Source organism: Triticum urartu, chromosome 1 (genome assembly GCF_003073215.2).
Source record: "Triticum urartu cultivar G1812 chromosome 1, Tu2.1, whole genome shotgun sequence".
Taxonomy (NCBI): domain Eukaryota; kingdom Viridiplantae; phylum Streptophyta; class Magnoliopsida; order Poales; family Poaceae; genus Triticum; species Triticum urartu.
Window position 1 is genome coordinate 514,394,873 of NC_053022.1, and position 21,753 is coordinate 514,416,625.

The 21,753-nt window shown below is 44.1% G+C and overlaps 2 protein-coding genes across 5 annotated transcripts; both read left to right on the forward strand.

Moving 5' to 3' along the window:
- The first annotated feature begins 1,021 nt into the window (after positions 1–1,021).
- Positions 1,022–9,305, forward strand: LOC125524419 (serine/threonine-protein kinase tricornered-like). Of its 3 annotated transcripts, none has more exons than XM_048689480.1 (14): positions 1,032–1,191; positions 1,901–2,288; positions 3,020–3,194; positions 4,965–5,048; positions 5,140–5,381; positions 5,467–5,704; positions 6,678–6,757; positions 6,871–6,955; positions 7,488–7,619; positions 7,707–7,820; positions 8,353–8,400; positions 8,525–8,609; positions 8,705–8,761; positions 8,852–9,305. In XM_048689480.1, the coding sequence occupies exons 2-14, from the start codon at positions 2,077–2,079 to the stop codon at positions 8,971–8,973; spliced, it is 1,674 nt and encodes a 557-aa protein (XP_048545437.1). In that variant the 5' UTR covers positions 1,032–1,191; positions 1,901–2,076; the 3' UTR covers positions 8,974–9,305. The 3 variants fall into 3 exon arrangements, 2 of the variants coding, with proteins under 2 accessions (XP_048545437.1, XP_048545431.1); XM_048689474.1 differs by having other exon boundaries at positions 1,033–1,262; XR_007290752.1 differs by lacking the exons at positions 8,705–8,761; positions 8,852–9,305 and adding an exon at positions 7,890–7,941 and having other exon boundaries at positions 1,022–1,262; positions 8,525–8,610.
- A 3,000-nt stretch (positions 9,306–12,305) lies between these two features.
- On the forward strand, positions 12,306–21,031 carry LOC125524437 (regulator of MON1-CCZ1 complex). 2 transcript variants are annotated; one of them, XM_048689494.1, is made up of 14 exons: positions 12,306–12,620; positions 13,786–13,887; positions 14,803–14,880; positions 15,063–15,203; positions 15,286–15,545; positions 15,777–15,930; positions 16,237–16,346; positions 16,434–16,521; positions 17,632–17,943; positions 18,032–18,106; positions 18,197–18,822; positions 18,901–19,009; positions 20,252–20,431; positions 20,719–21,031. In XM_048689494.1, exons 4-14 carry the CDS (start codon positions 15,063–15,065, stop codon positions 20,878–20,880), a joined length of 2,217 nt encoding a protein of 738 aa, XP_048545451.1. In that variant the 5' UTR covers positions 12,306–12,620; positions 13,786–13,887; positions 14,803–14,880; the 3' UTR covers positions 20,881–21,031. The 2 variants fall into 2 exon arrangements, with proteins under 2 accessions (XP_048545451.1, XP_048545458.1); XM_048689501.1 differs by lacking the exon at positions 13,786–13,887.
- The last annotated feature ends 722 nt before the right edge of the window (positions 21,032–21,753 follow it).

Sequence of the window (21,753 nt, forward strand, 5' to 3'; positions counted from 1 at the left end):
TGAACAATGCAATGATGAGCAAAGCGACTAACAAGGTGCAGTTGAACCCACGCCAAGGAGGCTAGGGCTCCATCGAAGATAAATTATCACCAACTCGTACACTGGAAGAGTGGATGGGGGTGGGGGGTTGTTGTTGGTTGAGCCCTATTAGAATGGCGCGAGGCAATGAGTCATCATCCTAGCGTATGTCGGCAACCGTTACCGACCTAGACGAGAAGACATCAACGACCATTAAGGTGGCAACGATTGTCGTCTATTACCACCGCACCTTCACGAGCAGATACGGATGATCCATGATGATCATACAACAACAAATTATATCATCATGTAAGGTGGCAACGACGCCAGCGTCGAGAAAATTGCAGGTCAAGCCATTTTTCCCACTTGGAAAATCACTAGTCGAGGAGGGTGACCAACACTCTTCGCATTGCGCATCTGAAACAAGGCGGTTTCACCACCATTTCAAAGCCGGTGCTAAAGACCATCCGACCTGCTCATTTTATTGCAAGCACAAAGGATGAAGGTCGTCAATGGCCACCTATAAATTTCAACCTAAAAATAACCATTTAGATCGATCGATTGAGAAATAAGTAAACAGCTCTTGAATAAATTATATATATATATATAAAGAAATTATAAAAGAAAACGTGGACACACGGTTTGCCAACGAGATAACCCGCCGAGCCGCCCGAAGGCGGCAGGCGGCGTGCGCCGTACCCGCACAAGCAAACGGAACAAATTAAAAAAGCACTCATCGGGGCGGGACGAGCGGGTTGATGGGCCGACCGACGGCGACGGTGCAGGCCGGGGAGCGAGCCGGGGCAGTCGCGTTGTGCGCGGCAGGTGGGGGACCCCGCCCCCGGCGCCGCAGCAGTACAACTAGCACCACCAACAGAGTAGGGAGGAGGGTGGAGCAGGCTCAAACAGGGTAGAGAAGGCACGCGGAAGTTTCGTTCCGGGGAGTCAAAGCCAAGCCACGCTTCTCTCACACGCGCGCACGCACGCACGCACGCACAGGCAGCGCTCCTTCCCTCCCTCCCTCCCTCTGTGCACATCGCATCGGCGGGGCTGGCCTTTTCTCTCTCCTCCCTCCCCCTCACACGCTTTGCCTTTGCCCACGAAAAGGACAACCAACCCGGAGCGACGCAGCCAGGCAGGGGTGAAGAGAAGAGAAGAGAGGAAAAAAAAGGCGTGAGTCCCCCCTCCCTCCCCCTTTTGCTCCAGTCGCCGCCGAGATCCGCCCCGCGCCCGCCCCCGCCGAGGTGAGCGCCCCGCCCGCCGATCCGCGCCGCCCGGTCCCGCCGGCTGTTCCGGATGTCTATCCCATCCCCGCCTCCCTCTCTCTCTCTCTCTCTCTCTCTGGATTGAGTAGTAGCCGCCGCTGCGGCCGGGAGCGGGGGTTTTGGCGGGCTCCCGGCGGCGAATTCGACGCCGCGCGCGGCCGCGGGCTCGGGAGTGCGGTGGCGTGTGTTGCGGTGGTTTGACGGGGGGTTTTGGCGCCGCTCCTCGTCCTCGATTTCCGGGGGGCCTCGCGCGCGCGCGCGAGCCGGCAATGCGATTTCCGGGTCGAATTCCGCGAATCTCCTCGCCGGAATGCGGCTGTTCGAGGATTTTTTTTTCTTTTTTGGTGGGGGTGGGGGGTTTCGGCTGGGAATTGGGATCTTACGTTCCTTTTACTGGTTCGTAACCGGCGCGTCAGCCGCTGCCGTCGACGGAGGGTTCATGCCCAGTGTGGTTTAGTTTCGGGATTTTTGACTGGGTTTAGGTGTCGTGTCCGAGAATAGGAGAAACTTGGAAGGATTCTATTGACCGTTCCCTCCCTCGCCCGTGTAAGTCGTGCGATGGATGGCAACTTGTGCGAACGATTCTGACTGATGGTAATTTTCTATGATTTTTCCAGATAGGCATCATTCCCAGCATCGGGTTCTACGGAGGAGGCGCCGGTTTGGACATCTGATCCATTTGGAGGGTATTGACCGCTTCAGAGCTAGAGCTCCTCTGGCCTGTGGGCGGCTGCTGGATTGGTCAATATAATACGCTCTCTGGTCTTGGAGATGATGCCATTGTGAGCACAAGATGGATTCCGCGAGAAGTTGGTTCCAGAAGTTCCAGCCGCGGGACAAGTCCAAGAGCCCGGCGGTGCCTGCCAGCCATGGGAAGGATCCCGGGAAGCCCCCCGTCGACGACGCGCCTTCTAGCGCGACCAAGCAGAAGGTCGCTGCGGCAAAACAGTACATTGAGAACCACTACAAGACTCAGATGAAGTCCTTGCAAGATAGGAAAGAGAGGTAGGCTGGCAACTTAAATGTTTGGCGCGCTTTCCCCTGCTTTAGCTGTGGATTTAGGTACTTGACTCCATCTGGTTCAATAAATCCTACCATGCCGCGGAGTAGGAAAACGACAAGCACCCTTCTTGTTGCTATTACCGAGCAGGATGCTTATTAACACACATCACATGCCATGTTGGGATTGGAATGGTAAACACCGATTCAGGTTGTTAAGATGAAGTCCTTGGGCCACACAAGTTGTCGGGACCTTGTCACCGCCATAAATAGGAGTTCCAATGGATTAAAGCTCTAGCTCCAAATTAGGTACATAGCTTGAACGGTTTGTTGAGTCCTCCAGTTGCACAAGTGGCTTAGTAAAACATTTAATTCACTACCAGATATGACTTGTAATTGGTCTTCAGGTTTGATATATTAATCTCAAAACACTTCGCTCAAGGTGATTAATATACCCATTTTGAAAGCCGTCTAGCCGTCCTTTTCAGAGATTTTGGTTGACACCATCACTGTTAATTTCCGCATTGTGAATGCACAATTTTGATAACCTGCGTCTGATTGTTTATTTTGTTCTCAGTTAAAACTTGTATCAACATTACTCCCTGAGATGTATATTTTGCATCGATTGTAACTTATTTCAATCTGCTTCATGCTTTGATGTGCCACTTCTGTTTGAGACTAATTTACTGGCTACAATTTAGTCATCATCCTGATCTTATATCTTTGTCTTCTTTTAGGCGCTGGATGCTGGAGAGGAAATTACAGGATGCTGAAGTTCCTGCAGAAGAGCAGAACAACATTCTAAAACATTTGGAGAAAAAGGAGACTGAATATATGCGTTTGCAAAGACACAAGATGGGGGTTGAAGATTTTGAACTTTTGACAATTATTGGAAGAGGTGCATTTGGAGAGGTACCTCTCAGTTTGGTCCCTGTTGTTTATTTATATGTTTAACCTCCTATGTGGCATGATTTCTTGGTCTTCTAATTCTGGTTGTCAATAGTAGATTCAGAAGGCCAATATTGGGCTTGACACTATTGCTCATCCTACCTTTTCCCCATAAACATGATCTCTTATGTAATCACAAAATTGTGCTGCGCTGTGCTCCCTCTATACTTGCCGCTCAACACGGAACGTCCTGTGTATTCTTTGTCTACAAGCATGCCCATGTGTCATTGTTCTTTAGGCTGTAAGGTGACCTAAGGCGAGCACCCACCGCCCTGATGCCTAAGCGACTAAGGCAGGAAAAATTGCAAGGTGCTGCTAGGGTGCCTTGCCACCTAAGCGTCCAAGGCAGGACGCCTTAAAACAATGTCCTACGTTGCTACGGAACCACAATATGATTGTAGTTGTATTGGATTAAGAGTATAGAACAACCAACACACTTGCAACACTGCGAAGAAAAACTCAAGCAAGCAGCAACACTGGCCTTGCGTAACTGCAGCGGCCATGGGAGCACCAGTGCAAGATTTGAAGCGGCAGAGCCATGTCTGGATTTTGAAATTTGAAAGCTAGGATGATTGAGATTGGAACCATGAGTTGGTTGCGAGATCTTTTGGGTTTCTACTCTAGCCAACCCCAACTTGTTTGGGACTAAAGGGTTTGTTGTTGTCGTTGTTGATGATGATGATGATTGAGGTTGGAAGGAGGGCCGGCCGGAAGACATGGATTGGGGAGTAGCCGCAGCAGGGAAAACAATTGGTTGGCAGATTGACTGGCTTGTTTGTCTCGTAGTTTTCCCCCCCGTACTTATGAAAGACTTCCCCATTCGAAACATGCGTGAGGTGGTAGCTTGTTGGTTTGACTGAGTTGGGTGTAGAGGCAAGTGCGAGGTTCGAGGCTCCCCGACTGCATTATTTCTGTTTGTTTTTTAAAAACGGAAGGGGTCCTAGATAGACGAGGGAAATTGAGGTGGAGTTTGGGGGGACTCACCGCTACCACCAACTCCAATTTATAAGATGGTGGTGAAGTAGAGATATATAGTCACATAAAAAAGAGCGTGTACCCAGTGCCGAAAGCTCCCACACAAGGTAGGGTTAGCCTTACCCCTTGCATAATAATTCTGCAAGGAGACTGGTTCGAACCCAGGACCTCCAGGCCACAAGTGGAGACTCTACCACTGCGCTAGGCCCGCCCTTCATATATCACACCAGGATAAAAAGAGTCCCTTCATACAAGCATTTCACCTTTCATCCTTTTCAGCAAGAGAACATGAGAATAATGTTTTTGCGTAGTGCAGTTGACCCGTATACTTATAAAGCAACGTTTACATGCTGGCCTGGTTTTGTGGTGTGCTCTGTTCTTCTGATATATTTTCTTTCAGTTGTTTCCTATGCCTTCCTATTCTTCTCCAGCTGTGTTGTTCTTTCCCCTGCACTATAAAAATGTGTGCCCAGTTAGCCCGTTACAGCCCAGTTCTTTTACCGGCTTCTATAATAAGCTGCCCCCTCCCTAGCTTAGTTTAGAAGCCCCCCTCCCCCCCATACCGTGGGCGCTTCTTTAGAAGCTCCAACCAATATGGGGGGCGTCTTCTAGAATAAGTTGGGGAGGGGGCGGCACTGTCATAAGCCGCCAAAAGAACTGGGCCGTATGTAATAAAGTAACCATCGCCAGTTATTTGTACTTTTTTGGTCATCGCTATGTGCGTCATGTTTAATGTCATTCTGAATTGTGATTATGCAGGTGCGTCTTTGTAGAGAGAAGACCTCTAAAAGTGTATATGCAATGAAAAAGCTTAAGAAATCTGAAATGCTTCGTAGGGGCCAGGTAACCGTGTACGGTTTATCCTTTTTTTGTATTTTCCATTTCTGGTTATATGCTGTCCTCTGACACAGTGTCATGTTTGTACACATTTCAGGTGGAACACGTCAAAGCCGAAAGAAACCTCCTTGCAGAAGTCGATAGTGCGTACATAGTAAAGCTTTACTATTCTTTTCAAGATGATGAGTTCTTGTATCTCATCATGGAGTACCTTCCTGGTGGTGACATGATGACCTTGCTCATGCGCAAGGACACTCTGACAGAAGATGAAGCCAAATTTTACATCGCAGAAACTGTACTAGCAATAGAGTCCATTCACAAGCACAATTACATTCACAGGTATCGTGTATAACCGTTCTCTTGCTCTGTTAATAATTCTGCCGCTTAGGTAATCTAAGATATATTTTTGTGTTTCTTCTGTCAGGGATATCAAGCCAGATAATTTATTGTTAGATCTCAGTGGTCACTTGAAGCTTTCTGACTTTGGATTGTGCAAACCTTTGGATAGCAGTAATTTTCCAAATTTGAATGAACCGGATTATACACCTGGAAAGGGTGCTAAACCTTTACCCGATAACACCAGTCGATTAACTAACTCTTCTGCACCGAAGCGTACGCAGCAGGAGCAGCTGTCACATTGGCAAAAGAACCGTCGGATGTTGGTAAGTAACACATCTAGGATGGAATCAACTTATTGATGGTTGGGAAACAGTATTAACAATGTTATGATGCCATGTCTAATAAGTTGATATATTAATGTTTGTAGTACACTTCTATGGGCATACTTGGTTTCATGCCTTGTTTTGCCTTGCCAAAATAGTTTGTAGAAATGTGGTCCCCAATTTTCTGGCTCCATGAATGTTGGCAGGATTTGACTGAATTTGGCAAGGTATTATCTTGTCTCTAATGTTGATAGCAAATCAATCACTATCCTAACGCACCTTGCCAAAATTTGGCACAGAATTGGCAGAAAACCAACCTTCATACCGAAACATGGCAACTTTTGACATTGCTGAAATGTTGGCTTGTCAACTTGGGGCATCAAACAAGACAGACCCTATGGTCCTAGCAGGCTTTATGCTATCTTCGTATTTCCTAGGCATCCATTTTCTTGGCCTCCTACCTTGCAAAAAACCATATCAAATTTCAACTTTTTATCTATTGTTTCGCTGAAAATGTGTCGGAGCTATTTTGAACACGAATCTTTCTCAAGGAAGAACTATGAGAAATTAACAACACAGAAACATTAACATAAACATAAGCTGTCCGGATCTAAGGAGGCATGGTTTTGGTGTAACATGCCAATCTTCACGGTGTTGAACCTAGTCAAATCCAATTTCATGATGTTTTTAAATAAAGTGTTTGCTCAGCTCAAGAAACCCAGTTACCTTCCTTCAGTGGGGCGATATACTATTGCAAGGAAATCAAATACCTCATATTCTAAGCTTGAACTTCTAGTGGGTTGTGTAAATGATGTATTATGGTACTTCTTGATAAACATTGGTTTTTCTTATGTGGGATTTGTATCTTGACTTGGCTTTTCCTTTCATATCTGTTGTCTATGATTTGCTATGTTAACAAGCGAGTATGCCCCACTGGCATAGCTAACATGTTGGTCATTCTTGTGTCATACAGGCGTATTCTACAGTTGGTACTCCTGATTACATTGCTCCAGAGGTTCTATTGAAGAAAGGATATGGAATGGAGTGTGACTGGTTAGGTTTCTTATCTTGTAATGATTTTCTTTAGTTGTTAAACTTCTTAATTTTCATTGCACATGCTTTATGTATTAAATGGATTTTTGGTCTCACATTTCTTTCTTTATTAGGTGGTCCCTTGGTGCTATCATGTATGAAATGCTAGTTGGTTATCCCCCGTTTTATTCAGAGGATCCAATGTCGACCTGCAGAAAGGTATGTCTCTCACACAGGCTTCATGAATCAATCACTGAGGATGTTTATTTGGTTTGGCATCTTCAGCCTATGTAACGCTTGCCAGACTCGCACGAGACTGACTTTAGTCAAATCTGTAACACATAGGACAGGGCAAAATGCATAGATGCACAATAGTAGTGTGAATTGCCTGTAGTTTTACTACCCTGTGGATAGATTCTGATAGTTGTAGCTGGTCACTGCAGCTCATATCTACTCCCTCCGTTCCAAATTACTCGTCGCAGAAATGGATGTATCTAGAACTAAAATACATCTAGATACATCTATACCTGCGACAAGTAATTCGGAACGGAGGGAGTAGTTCCCTACTATACACCTTATATGGACTATATTATTCATTGCATTCATGATATTGGGTTTACCCTGTTTAGTGTTCTGTAGTAGGAATTTGTATCCAACAATTCACCTAACTTGTTCATTGGCACACAGAATACTTGTATAACTGTACAAAAATGCAATCTGATCTGTTTGATGCTCTTTTTTGTTCATCCAGATTGTGAACTGGAGAAGTCACCTGAAATTTCCTGAAGAGGCAAAGCTTTCTTCTGAAACTAAGGATCTCATTAGCAAACTTCTCTGTAATGTTGAGCAGAGACTTGGAACAAAAGGAGCCCATGAAATAAAAGTGTGTCCCTTACCTTGGTTCTACACAGTACACCCTCATTTCTCTCAGTTACCTGCTTAGCTGATAACACCATGTCATCCACTTCAGGCACATACATGGTTTAGAGGTGTCCAATGGGAAAAGTTGTATCAGATGAAAGCTGCTTTCATACCAGAAGTTAATGGCGAGTTGGATACTCAGAACTTTGAGAAATTTGAGGAGGTAATATTCTGTGGTTCCACTTTGTATATCTTTCTAGACAATATGCATTAATAGTATTTCCTGCTCCAGACACTTGATGGTTTCTGCGGTGCATGACAGTCGATAACCAAAGTGGCTTGAAGTATGTTCCCACTTCTTTTTGGTGCTGACGGTGGTCTGTCATGCATTGACTGTTGGCATGGCTCACAGTTATGCAGTGGCTAACTTAAGAGATTCCAGAATGCTGTGCGTTTTATATTTCCGAGCAGTAAAATATGCATCTACTGCAGTTGCAGTTCGCATGGAAGCTGCTAATAACCTTCTTTTTTACCTGTTTTCACCTTTTATTTTTAGTGGTTTGCACTTTTAATTTTACAATACACTTAATTGACACAGGGAAAACACAACTTTTAAAATATGGGCCATGTTTCCCATGTACCTACTACTTAGATAGATCTCCATGATAAATGCTGTTGAGACTTGAATTAGAACTGTGTCGAAAGCTCAAGGTGTCATGCTTACATTTACCTTTGTTTCAACTATATTTTTACAGACTGGAGCACAAGTTCAGAGTTCATCTAAGGCGGGTCCATGGAGAAAGGTATGCCTGAATTCAACATGAAATGCAGCATGCATTTTTGGCTTAAAAATAATGATGTCATGGGAACATTGAGTTCACTCATGTTCAGCTTCATGTCGGCACTAAAGATTTTTTTTTCTTCCAGATGCTTCCATCCAAGGATGCAAATTTTGTTGGATACACGTACAAGAACTTTGAAATTGTGAATGACGATGAAGTTGCCGGGATTGGTTAGTCTCTCTTGACTGCACTATTGCCTTTGGCCTTGGGATTTTGTATTCTTAGTTTGTTAGTTTTAGAATTGAATCGTGCTTTTATGCAACAGCCGAGCTGAAGAAAAAGAGTTCCAAATCAAAACGGCCAACCATCAAGACATTGTTTGGTAACTAGCACTGGCCAGTATTTTACATTTGGTTCCCCACCTCACCATTTATTGATCACGATCCATTTACCTTTGTTCGTATTGAAACAGAGAGCATGGATGAAGATGAACCTGTGCACGGCAGTTTCTTAAATATGTTGCCCCATAAGGAGGGACAACCTTCTTCTCACTCAAGCGCCCCACCAGAACAATACCAACCTCGACGTAAATAGGATATGGAGGTTTTGAAAAGTAAACCACAGAAAAGTAAAAGAGAGGAAAAAAACTGTTGCCTTTTGGTCTTGGTGTTACCCCGTCCAGCTTTTGTAAATCCTAACCGATGCTTTCTTTTTAGTGAATTTGTTAAAACAAAATCCATCCCCTGTCTCCAAAATAGTATGGTGTTTGATGTTAGCAGTGATGCCTGTTCGGTTCGCCGTATGTTGGGTTGACAGTCTCGGCGATGGGTCCTCGGCTATTACTGGCTACAGCATAAGTGTATACTTGCTACCAGCTCTGACGAGCATGTGTATTACAATTGAATTCACCTCTGCTTTTCTGAACCTTTCGAAGAGATTTTTATAGCTTACAGTAAAACTGACTGATATGGTTATCAAGATCTTGACAGGCAATGATGATTTGTGGGTTACGTTTGTTCTGGTTTTGGCTTACCGAACCCTTTATTCCAACCATGTCGCCTGTTTGCTTTGGTGCTTCTATATGTGCGTTACGAGTTCTGAAACTTGTAATTTCGGGCACTGGCTCAGTTGCGGAATCATTTGAATGCAAATGCTTGGAACAGGCGAGGGTATTTCTTGCCCGTGTGTGGAGAGTAACATGCTGAGTACGGCCCACCAGTTGCATTTCTTCGTCAAAAGCGAAACGAGAAATGTGTACGCCAGGGGGGCAGGGACCAATATTCTCACTTGAAGCCAGCATTTGCGCGTCAAAAGAGAACAATGAGCTTCTTTCGAGCTAACCAGAGCTGAAGATGGAGGCATGGGTTTTCACATCGTTTTGCCAGCTTCTGTCTGTCACAAGGCTATAATACTGTACAAAGAATGTTCATGCATGTATGTACTGCCTCTGTTCTGAAGTATAAGATGTTTTGGATATTGCAATATGGATTTATATACGGACTGAAATAAGTGAACAAACACACTAAAACACGTCTATATGCATCTGATTCGTAAAAAATAAATATAGAATGCCTTATAATTTGGAACTGACGGAGTATTTAGTAGAAACTTGCATTTTACATTTTGTATTACCACTTGCGACTTGTGCGGAAATTACAAAAAACCTTTCTGCAAAATAAGCTGTGTATCTTGTATTGCAGCCTTCTGTATAATAGCATTTTTTAAATACATTTTTTCATAGCTTGCAAAATATCTTATCATTTAACAAAAATAAGACACAGCTGTCTATCGTAAATAAATGACTTTTAGATCCACAAAGTGAGTAGTATAAAATTTTAAAAGAACACGAGGAAAAAATGGTACCATTATACACACACACATATTTATTTAAATAAAAGATCATACTCCCACTAACATATGTGAATAAAACAATTGGTAAAACACAAATTAAAAAACCGTTTCACTAGCTACAACATCATTACGAACGAAGGGAGGGAGTACTGTCTTTTGCTAATGCCAGAAGAGAAAAGTTGGGCCCAAAGCCTATGTATGTTTTCCCCATTTATCCCTTCTTGTTGGACTACAAACACTTACGGTTTGAACTCTCATTCATAGAGCTTAACTCATCAACACTAATGAGATTCCTCGAGTATGGATATGACTCATGAAAACTAGGCCACCTTATGAGGTGAAGACTCAAAGGAGTACAAGACCCCCTCACGAAGGTGGACACGACATCAGACGATGTGGCATGGCGAAAATGATGAGGGAACTCGACGACTCGACTTTCCGCATCGGATTCATACAAGGCACGATCCACAACCGGCGATGCTTAGCTTCAGCAGCTATGGGCTGCCCATGGCACCGAGCTACATCAACACGCCTGCTGGCTCCATGTGGCCAATCTCCATTCGCGCCAAACTCAATGAACCAGAGCTCCTTTTAGCTCCTTCGGCACATACAGTTTATACAACATGGGGAATCAAAACCAAACAGGTCACAAAATTAGCCGAACTGCCCGATGATACGGGTAACAATAAAAGGTTAGGGATGGGGATATGTCAAAAATTTGATAGTTCGAGGGAATAATATACCTTGTTTTTGTGAAAGGCTCTAAAGCCATATATTAAATATCACAAGTCCGTACAAAAACACCCTTATAGAAAAAACATCACATTGAAATTATGAGGGGTGTCAAAGTTTTCTTCCTCCTGCATCCACTGACGACTCACTGTGAGCATAGCTCGATGCCGCCTCTGGGCCTCCACCTCAGCGGGACAAAACTTGTTTAAAATCAGGAGCTTGTAGAAGCAACAACCAGAAAGTCGTTGATGCAGACCATGAGACGCCGGTGACTGCGATCAGCGAAATAAGTTTCCGCCCTAGAGAAAAAACGCCGAAAAGATCCTATGGAAACTCCGAGGACCAAGAAAGCGATATGAATCCAAACGAATCCATCAGATCCTGGGAGGCCTGTCAAAGACATAGCTCTAGACACCCTCCAGTGTCGGCAACAAGCACACCAATGAAACGGGGAAAGGGCAAGGAGGAGATTATCCATATACTTGGACAACACAACTGCCTCACACCTGAAACTAGACACGAACACTCTCCAAAGAAACCAGAGACAAATCACAAATGCCACTGCACGCCATATTCGAGTCTGATGTCAAGCTCATCGTTGCCCACGACCATGCACCAACGCCCTCTTCTCCAGTGACCTAGCCAGGCGGGGCTGCCGTTGGAGATTATCGCGTTGGATCACCATCGATGTTGTCGAGCATCGCCTGTCGACAACCGCACCTCGGCTACTCATCTCCGTCGCCGACCCATGGTAGCCTACTAACTCCTCCAGAGTAGGCCCACCACGATCAGCAACCTCCCGATGGTGCCAACGCTGTGCGGCCTTTTCCTAGTGATGCACCCTGGCGATGGAGAGAAGGGGAGAAGATGGGGTGGCGGCTAGGGTTTCAGTCGCCCGCCTTGCCCCTCTCCCACGAAGTGGTTTCTAATGCGTGCTCACGCGTAGTAAATATACTTATCTCCATGATTTTCGATGTACAAAGTCGTGTGACTAGACCTGGGTATTCCTCGGGCCGACCCCCAAAACCTGAGGTCGGCCTGACCCAAAACAACTAAACATTGCACTTTTCATATTAAACCTATATTATATCAATATTTTCTGATTTTTGTTTGAGTAACAGCTATATTTGCTGATTTTTTGAGGTGTTAGTATATTTTCTGATAAAACCCTAATTTTGAGGCAATTCAGGCTTTTGGACCAAAACTGGAGCCCGAGCCCGGCACGTCCCTTGGGCTTCGGGTTCAGGCCGGGCTGCCCATGCCCCTACAGCGAACCACTCGGCCCAGCGCCAGGCCCAGATACCGCGGCGAGCCAAGCCGGTGAATTTTCCCATCTCAGCTTCTACCGAACCCATCTCCGCGGACCTTCTTCTCCATCCCTGCCTGCCTCATCGTGGACCGGCCGGCGAAGAAGACGACGGTACGAGCTCGCGCCACCACCACCCCGACCAGGCGACTCAAATCCCAACCCCTCTTCACTCGACCGCCGCCCCAGCTCGAGCCCCCCCTCGAATTTCCTTGCCGCCGCCGCCGCCGCTGCTGTTTTCCCCTTCTCCCCACTGGTATGGCCGCGTGATCTGGCCAGGGTTTGGATGAAGGAACGGAAGCCGGCGGCCCCCTCTGCGTTGGCCCGGATCCTCGCCACCTGCGCGTCCCAGGTGCCCGCCCGCTCGCTCCTCCACTCGTTAATCCCCCCCTCTTCACCTGCCGACAAGTGTGATGGTTCGTTCACTCGTTATTAGCTATTTAGTACTAATGCGCCGTAGCAGGATCGGGGATCAGAATTCCCTAGTTTAGTTTTGGTTTGCAGCAAGTGGTCACGGGCTGGTGGTAGATTTGGGAGGTTTCCCCTTGCAGATTGGTTTGCTGTTGCTGCTGGGAAGATCACGATGGGTGATATACATACACTGTTGTAATTAGTGTCTCTTTGCTACCCGGTGCTAGTACTTCGCTAAAGGTAGTTTGTTGCTACCGGATTGTTAGGAGCCTGTTATAGGGGTCTAATTTGATCTGTGTGGGTGTTGGCTTAGTCCTGGCGTCCTTTAGTGCCGGTTACCGAACCGGCACTAAAGGGCCTTACGAACCGGTGCTATTGCCCGGTTCTGCACTAGTGTGATTTTGGTTTTCGGCTATGAGGAGGATGCCTGCTGCTTAGTTGTTTGCTCCTCTGCCCTTGGGTGATTATATTTAGGAAGTGCACTTCAATCTGTTAATTACCCCTAAATTTGTTGCTGCTGATTTTCATATGTTGTTACACTGAATCGAATAGCATGATATGAATGGTAGCTAAGCAGGAGTGAACTGGAAGTATCCATACACATTCCCCAATATCTTTTTTTGAGAAACATAGTACAAATGTAGACGTTCACAAAGACGTGCATACACTCACCCCTATGGACGCACACACGCACACCCTACCTGTATGAGCACTTCCGGGAAACCGAGCCGGCAAATGTTGAGATAGATGAAGTCACCACAGGCACTTCTTACTCGATAGGAACATCGGCTCCCATTGAATGAACATCGCCAAAAAGCCTGGAATAAATTCAGGAAAATGCGAGCACGGACTTGAACCCGGGTGGGTTGGTTCCACCACAAGGAACCTAACCATCTGAGCTACGCTCACTTCACCCCAAAGAAATAGTTTGACATTGAAGGGTTATGTAACTTACTAACTTGCTGTACTGGTGATACCATATGCAATTCAAATTGCTAGCGCCAACTGGCTTGGTGAAGATGAGTAAATACTCAATAACCTTATGATCTGGTCTTTTTTTGTTTTATAATGTCGCGAGTGTTCTATTTATCAGCTATGCTATGCAGGCAAAAGATTATGGGAGATGCATAGCAGCAAAGGTCCCTGAGATTGAACATAATATGTGTTCTAAGGAGTTTCTAGCACTCAGAGCATGCATGCAAACTGCGGTAATCTTCCCATTACTAAGAAAATAGTTTGGTTGTATCAAATCATACTGTTACAACTTTCACCTGTACAATTAAGCACCCAATTCAAATGGAAATGGCCTTTGGTTGTTCTAAATAAATCACTGTTTTCTTCTTGGCCAACAATCAACTTCTCTACCCATTTTTGTTCCTCCTCTTGTTTGTTTATTTTTTTTGTTCCACTGCTGCTGCGTACTCCGTCCATCTTCCCCCTATGACCATGCCATTTCCACCATCGCCGGTGAGGTTTTGGGGTGGATGGTGACTCTCTGCACCTGTGGGGCTTAAAGGGATAACCCGTTGGGGGTGGCAGGCCGTCTTGGCATGTCAAGAACATCGGTTGGTAGATAATCTGGGAGAGATGTTGGTGGTGGTTGATACTAGGAGGCAGATCCAGCAGTAATATAGCGGCGGAAACAGGGAAGATGGCGGGGGCAATGGATTAGATAGCGACTGGTGAGAGAGGGGGATGAGGGAGCTGCTGGTGTTGGTGCTGGATGGCAGGCCTCGTGGCGCTAGAGCGACTCTTGTGATGCAGGGGGCAGCGGACCTTGGGGAATGGGTGGCAGTGAGGATGGGATGTTCGGGAGGTGAGAGCAGGGTGAGAGAAGTCTAAAGAGTTGAGGGCTAATCTTGGTCCCATGGCCAATCGGAAACACTGTCAGTGTGCAGTTCCTGAATTAATTTATGTTGTTGATTAATATACAGTCCCTAAATTAATTTATTTTTGTCAATTCATATACAGTCCTTACATTAATTTATTTTTGTCGATTCATAGGCTTACGGATTTAAATTTGTATTTGGTTTATAAAAGACTGCTTACAATCTGTGTAATCGTTTCATGCTTGAAAGTGGATCTATCTTCCTGTCCTAACTTTCATTACTCTGTCCTCAAAGGTCAAGAATAAGGCTTGAAGTTCAAGGCGTTTGGAGTTTGGTGTTAACCACCTTTCAGTGTGATCAGTGTGCTCTCAGGTGAGTCTAGCTCTGTATTTTACGACTCAAAGAAAATATGGATATCATGGTGTTTTATAACCATGTAATAAGAAAAAGAGCTGTGCATCATGCTGACAACAGCTCCCTTTTGTATTATGTTGGTAAACTGCAAGATCACTAATTGACAAGCTTGAAATAACAAATGAATTGTGCACAATCAGATGCAAGGAGGTTTGAGCAGCCCTGGTGCGCTCTCTCACGCTTATGTACAACATCCTCCGCTACGGTGTGACATTCCAGATATTAAGGGGCTATTCTATGATGATGCGAATAGGTTTCTTGTAGCCCCAACAGCTGATCGGGTATTTGAATATCTAATTAATCGACTTTACATTTCCGCTAGATACTTGGTTATCACAAAGTAAATTGGTTACATTACTGCAGATATTATACTGGAAGATAGCTGCATCTACTCAATCTGGACCTCCAAACTCTGATCCAATTAATGAAGGCCCCATCTTATCAGTTCGATTTTCTCTGGATCAGAAAGCCATAGGGATTCAGCGATCCAGTCATGAGGTCGAGTTTAGAAATAGAGAAACAGGGGAAGGCTGTAGTAAGAAGTGCAGAGCAGATTCTGAGACCATACTGGGATTTTTCTGGACTGACTGTCCCACTTGTGATGTCATAATTATAAAAACAAGGTTTGTAAAGGTGTTGCTGCTACAATATAAATAGCAGAAACTTTATATGTTCTGCATCCAAATATCCAATTAGCCTATTGTCACAGGCTCACAGCCACAGGAGCATTTGTAAGATGAACCAATTAGTCATGTTCTTATTTTGGGACTGACTTCATTCATATTTTAATTCTATGTAGAAGGAAGCTATCCTGTTCTTTGGTTCATTTTTTGTGAAATGTGTCTCTATTGCAGTGGGCTAGATCTGCTTGTCTATGAGCCTCAATCAAATGCTCTTCGGTTAGTGGAGTCAAAAAAGTGCAGTGCCACCTGGTATCTTTACACTCATGAAAGCAGGTTGCTTCTTCTTGCATCTGGAATGCAATGTACGCTGTTCACTGGATATCAGGTAATGCATTATGCACCCATTGAAGATAACATGCCCCAAAGAAACAACTCTGATGAGGATTGTTTTTATACATGTTGATTGGTATTTAACTTTTCTTAACCATGCTCATTCTGGTGGGCTGATGCTGTAGTTGCGCTTTAAACTTTAAAGCAGATTCCGAGCTGAGACATTTTAAAGTAATCTTTGTGTAGTAGAGTGCAGGGCTGGGACTTTATTTTGAACTTACTTTCTATTTCCATTAAATTGACATGGGTCATTGATTTAACATCTAAACTGTATGCTAACTTTTATGTATGGTTCTAACAGTTTTCTGCTGGTGGGATCGTCAAATTGCCTAAGTTTGAGATGGTGATGTCTAAATCCGAAGCAAATAACAAGCCTGTCCTAGCTGCTGCTGATGTTCACATTGTAACAGTGTATGCTTTCTGTCCCTCTTTTTTTTTTCTTTTTTCCTTTTTTACAAATTTCACATAAATCCCAATAACATTTCCCAAATTTGGCAGGTATGGTAGGATTTACTGCTTGCAGCTGGATAGAGTCGGCATGGCATTGAACCTGTACCGATTCTACCGTGATGCTGTTGTCCAACAGGTTTGAACGATATGTGCCGATCTCCAATTTCTTTTCTTAAGAAATACATGTCATGTTCAGATAGTTTCTTTCCGAGTTAGGTGTCTGTTTCAGTTTGTAGATTCCGATAATAAGTTCAGTAGCATTTATTTAATATTTATGAAAATTACCACCCCTCGTCATGTCCGCCACATATTCTGCAATGTCTTTAATTTAAGGTGATTAAGATTAAGGTGACAGGGATCTCTTGTGTTTTCATTATCTTGTGTAACTATCCACTTGCTGGTATGATTGCTGACGTGTGACTCATGGTGGTTGCCTGACTTGAGATAAAGAACAGAGGAGAGGCACAAGAGGAGGAGACGAGTTTTTTGTTTATTCGTCAGCCGCCGATTCAATCACAGCTTGCAAGCCCTTGTAGCCAACCGAATACACCCTGACACATAGGCCTCACATGCACACCATGCTGCGGCACCACTTTCCACCTTCACAACTCATGCTCCATAACAGGGCACTCAAGGGAGAGCGTGAATGTTACCAAAAAAGCGATGTACAATCCCCAACTCCCCTTTAATAGTAAAGACGAGGGTAACTGTTGGAATCATATAGTTCTTATATGGACATGAAGAATAGACTGTAATGTAAGCTTATGTTACACGCTTTGTTTCCAGTGTGTTGTTTCCTTCCCTAGAAAGCTGCGGTAGCTGGAGCTAAAGTTGACACAAGGTCTATGAGTTGTACCTCAGTGCCTCAGTTTGACATCCTGGGCCTGGTTAGGTTGTAGGAAACTACTCAGTTTACATTAAACTGTAGGTCTGTTTACAGTTACATAATTTATAATTAAAATTTAAATGTTCATTTGTCCCTTGTAAGTAAACACTTGTGTTCCTGAAAAGTTATAAACTGCTCTAAGTTTGGCTGAAAAATGCCGTATTGCTGCTTTTGGCAAAGTTCTGCCACTGGGATACCAGCAAATTTCCTTTCAAAATGAGAGATTTAAGGAGTGTCTTAGTCGGTGATCACAAAACCGATTTGCTGGTCTAGGTTCTGAAATCCCTGTTGGGAAATGTTCTTCTATTTCGTCTGTCAAGAAAAAACCGTAGTCCCCTAACTCATAGCTTGTTATTTCAGGGTACTCTCCCAGTATATTCAAGCAGAATTGCAGTTAGTGCAGTTGACAATATAATCATGATCCATCAAATTGATGCGAAAGTTGTCATACTTTACGATGTATTTATGGATTCTTACGCACCAATATCTGCACCACTTCCACTGCTTGTGAGAGGACTGGCCAGCAATAGTAAGCAAGCAGCACAACCTGCAGATCAGCAATCAAGTGCTTATGGCGGGACTTTATATGGAGAAGGTTGGAACTTTCTCATTCCTGACCTCATCTGTGATGCTGAGAATGGGCTACTCTGGAAACTTCATTTAGATCTGGAGGTAAGGAATCGGCAATGGATTATTCCTTGATTAATTCATCCTCAACACAAATACAATTTTCCTGACATGAGTAGCTTGAAATCTCTAGGCTATTGCTGCTAGTACTTCTGATGCTCCTTCGATTTTGGAATTCCTTCAGAGACGAAAGTCTGACCTGAGTATGGTAAAATACGATTTCACTACTTCGTGATAGTTCAGTTTTCGCCATCTATTACCATTGTCATAATATTTCTTATTGAAACTTATGGTTCAGGTTAAGACACTAAGCCTTGCTATAGTTCGAACAACCATCTTGGAAAGGAGGCCAGTAACTTTGGTTGCAAAGGCAATGGATATCATTCTTGATTCATACTCTCGTTCGATGAAAATGGTAGGCGGTGCTGCTGGGGTTAGGAGGACGTCTGAGCAAAACCAACAGTCAAGTTTTCAGCCTGTTGAGGACTCCCGTGTGGTTTCTCAGGAACCTCCTGGAACCATGATTGGACCTGTTATCAACACTGATTCAGCAAGTGGGGTTGAGAGTGGACAGTCACAGTCAAATTCAGGAGTTGAGCATGGAATTGCTAACCTGGCAGCACATGTAGATAGGTCATCTTTAAACACATCCTCTGATTCTGACGGTATTACCAATACATCGAGAGCGGTAAGTCAGGCAACATCAAGTTCCCAGATATCTGACGCCACTGGCAAAAGACCGCAGGTTGTAGGAGAGGATAGCCAACCATTGGCTTCTGGTACATCAATGCAGCATGGAACACATGTTGCTAGTGTGGCAATTTCACCAATTGAAATGGTCCAGTCCGTCTTTGTGCTTGTTGAAGATGAAATGATGGGTGATCCTGCATACCTTATTGCTGTCATCATGGAATTTTTACGAAGGTACATTTAGTGTTCTTTAAAATTAATTTAGAAGCAACAAAGAAAAGGTACACTAAGTATTGTCCTGTTTTTGTACAGCCTGTCAAAAGCTGGGCTGAAGGCTCCTCCTGACCTTTATGTCATGATGACTGCTTTGCTGGCCTGCAGCAACCGTTATGCTGAAATAGCACTGTTTGTATCGAACAAGGTCAGTATGTTATTCCAACACCATTATTAATGATCAATGTGGCAATTACCATTAAGTAGACTAGCACAATCAATCATGATGTTTGTATCTAAGAAGTTCAATTTGCTATTCCAACACCACTCTTAATGACCAGTGGGCGATTACCATTAACTAGACTAGCACAATCGATCATGTCGTGTGTGCTGGTGGTTAAATGTATTACCTTTTTTGCTTCATTATTTCAACACCATTATTAATGATCTGTGTGGCAATTACAATTATAATGTCAGGCGTGCTGATGGTTAAATATATTACTGTTTTGAGAAGAAAATTGAAATCACTATATTAGCGCAAGTAGGGTTAAATATGTTGACGAGTATGATTCCAAACAAATTGTTATCTTTCACATGCCTTAAATTTGTATGAATAGTGTCCAATCCAACAAACTTTTTCATCCATCATTGGATGAAAACTATATGAACTAGATGATACCCTGCACATTGTTGTGGGAATGTTTTGCAATATATTTTAATGAGATTTGGTTGTATGGAACATGAATATTTGGAGTAATAATATGAGAACTAAAAATTAAAATACTAACGATTTATTGTGTTTGATTATTGTTTAGTTGTAAAATATTTATTAAATTTGAATAAAATAAAAAATCGCATGCATGTTTGCATGTTGAGGTAGCTTTTACTTATGCATGGGTGCATGTTGAGGTGGGCCTTTTCCCATGCATGTTGAATGATGAGGTGGCATGCTTGCATGTTGAGAGAAATAGGTTAGTGGGGGCTAGCTATTTAGATATAGAAGATAATGTCCAATCCAACATGATTGGAAACGAGCAGAAGCGATTCACTTCTGAAGAAAATACATACGTCAACTGTAGTTTGCAGTTTCCTTTAGGTAGTACTATTAGCCTTTGAATATTGTTTATGAAAAGTTTCAGTTGAGGCTTGTCTCTACTAGCACTGACTGTTGTTGAATCCGAGCCTGCACCTGAGTCGTCTGATGACGCCCTCTAATTGAGCCCATCAGTTCATTGCACAGATGGAAATTCATTGTGGCCATCAGATTTTGTTAGCACGAATCACTATGCTTTTATGCTTGCACGCTACGATGACTTTTGAGAGTTTTTACCAAAAAAACAAATCGACCTTTTCCACATAAAAGAACAAAACAAATTGACCACTGTCAACTCCCTAAGTGAATGTGGCCAAGAAGTATGGTGTCATTTTGGCGATGGATCAATTCCTGCAGATTCTAGAGCCGTCCAGGGAACTCGCAATGCAGCTCATTGATCTGGGTCGACATCATTCGCTGACAAGGAAGCTGGGAGTCGACATGCTCCGGGAGAGGTGCCTGCACCATGACTACGTGGCTGCATTACTCCAAGACGGGTACTACCTGGAGGCTCTACGCTATGCTCGAAAATACAAGGTATTCGCCTACCCTACTGATGCTATGTTATCTTTGGGTGCTTGTGCTTCTCGATTAGAAAACAACTAAATTATTGTTGAGTGCTTCCCATTTCTGTTTCCATCCATGTATCAACTTGAAAACAACTGATTAGGAAGTGTTATTGTATTCGTTGCAACTTACTACAACCAAGTTTGTTACTCCCTGAGTTGCTGATTGTCTGAAAATCGGTGCTCAAGTTAGTCCATCCTGACTTTGTCTGAATGCTTTGTTCCAACGGGCTGGTTCTGACATGATGATTGGTCCAGGTTATCACCGTGCAGCCTTCCCTGTTCTTGGAGGAAGCCGTGGCCAAGAACATCACGCCGAACCTTGCCGCTGTGCTGAGCTTTTTTGCTGAGCTCACGCCGAGTTTCAAGACGACGTCGGACTATAGCAGATATCGGCACATACTGTCGGAAATGGTCTGAACTATGCATCGTTATTCCGCGGAACGATTCTCTTTTTGATGCTCTTGAGGTTTGGAGGAAGCGTGTAATAATTGATGACTTTGTTCACCCTGTTTAAAAGATTTCTATGCTTGTACTCCGAAGTCATCGTTAATGGTCTCGGTTGCTTTGAGTGGATTTGCTGATTTGGCTTGGCTTTGGTAGCTCGTCTAAAAATTGGTTATAATATACAAGAGCTGACAACGAGTCAATTTCGAGCAGACCTGAAAAGTTTGGTATAAAGAACATAATATATCACGATGCATATTTTCATATTGTATATAGTTGGTATTGTAGATATAAATAATTTTCTTTAGACTTTGTCAAAGTTTGTAAGTTTGATTTCTCAAAAAATCTAGGAGGTGTTTGGTTCCAGAGAAACACCGCAAACGTAAGCATAATGGAATTACGAATTACGCTTGGACTGTAAACGTGAACGAACAAAACTCAAACTTGTGGAGTGTAACGTAATCAATTCGTCTCCAGAAAATAAAAAGGCTAGCAAATCTCAAAGCAGCAGCCACGGCAGGGCTCTCCCTGGGTCTGGCATGATCGTGATTGCTGATGCAGAGGGGCGCCACACCGGGGACGTTGCTGATGCAGTGGGAAGGCTGGCGGCCCACGGGCACCAGGGGTTGAGGGGTTGGTCGGCGACCGCGGCAAGCAGCACGTCCGGCGGCGACACCCTGTAGATATGGTCGTCGCCGATGAACTCCTCGAAGAACAGAAACGACAGGCACCTCGCGTTGCCGAGGATAGAGGGGAGGCAGAGGGGAACAAGAAGGTGGGGCGCTAGGCTCGGGGAGGCGGCAGGCCAGCAGCGCTGAACTCGGGGAGGCGGCGACGTTACTAAAT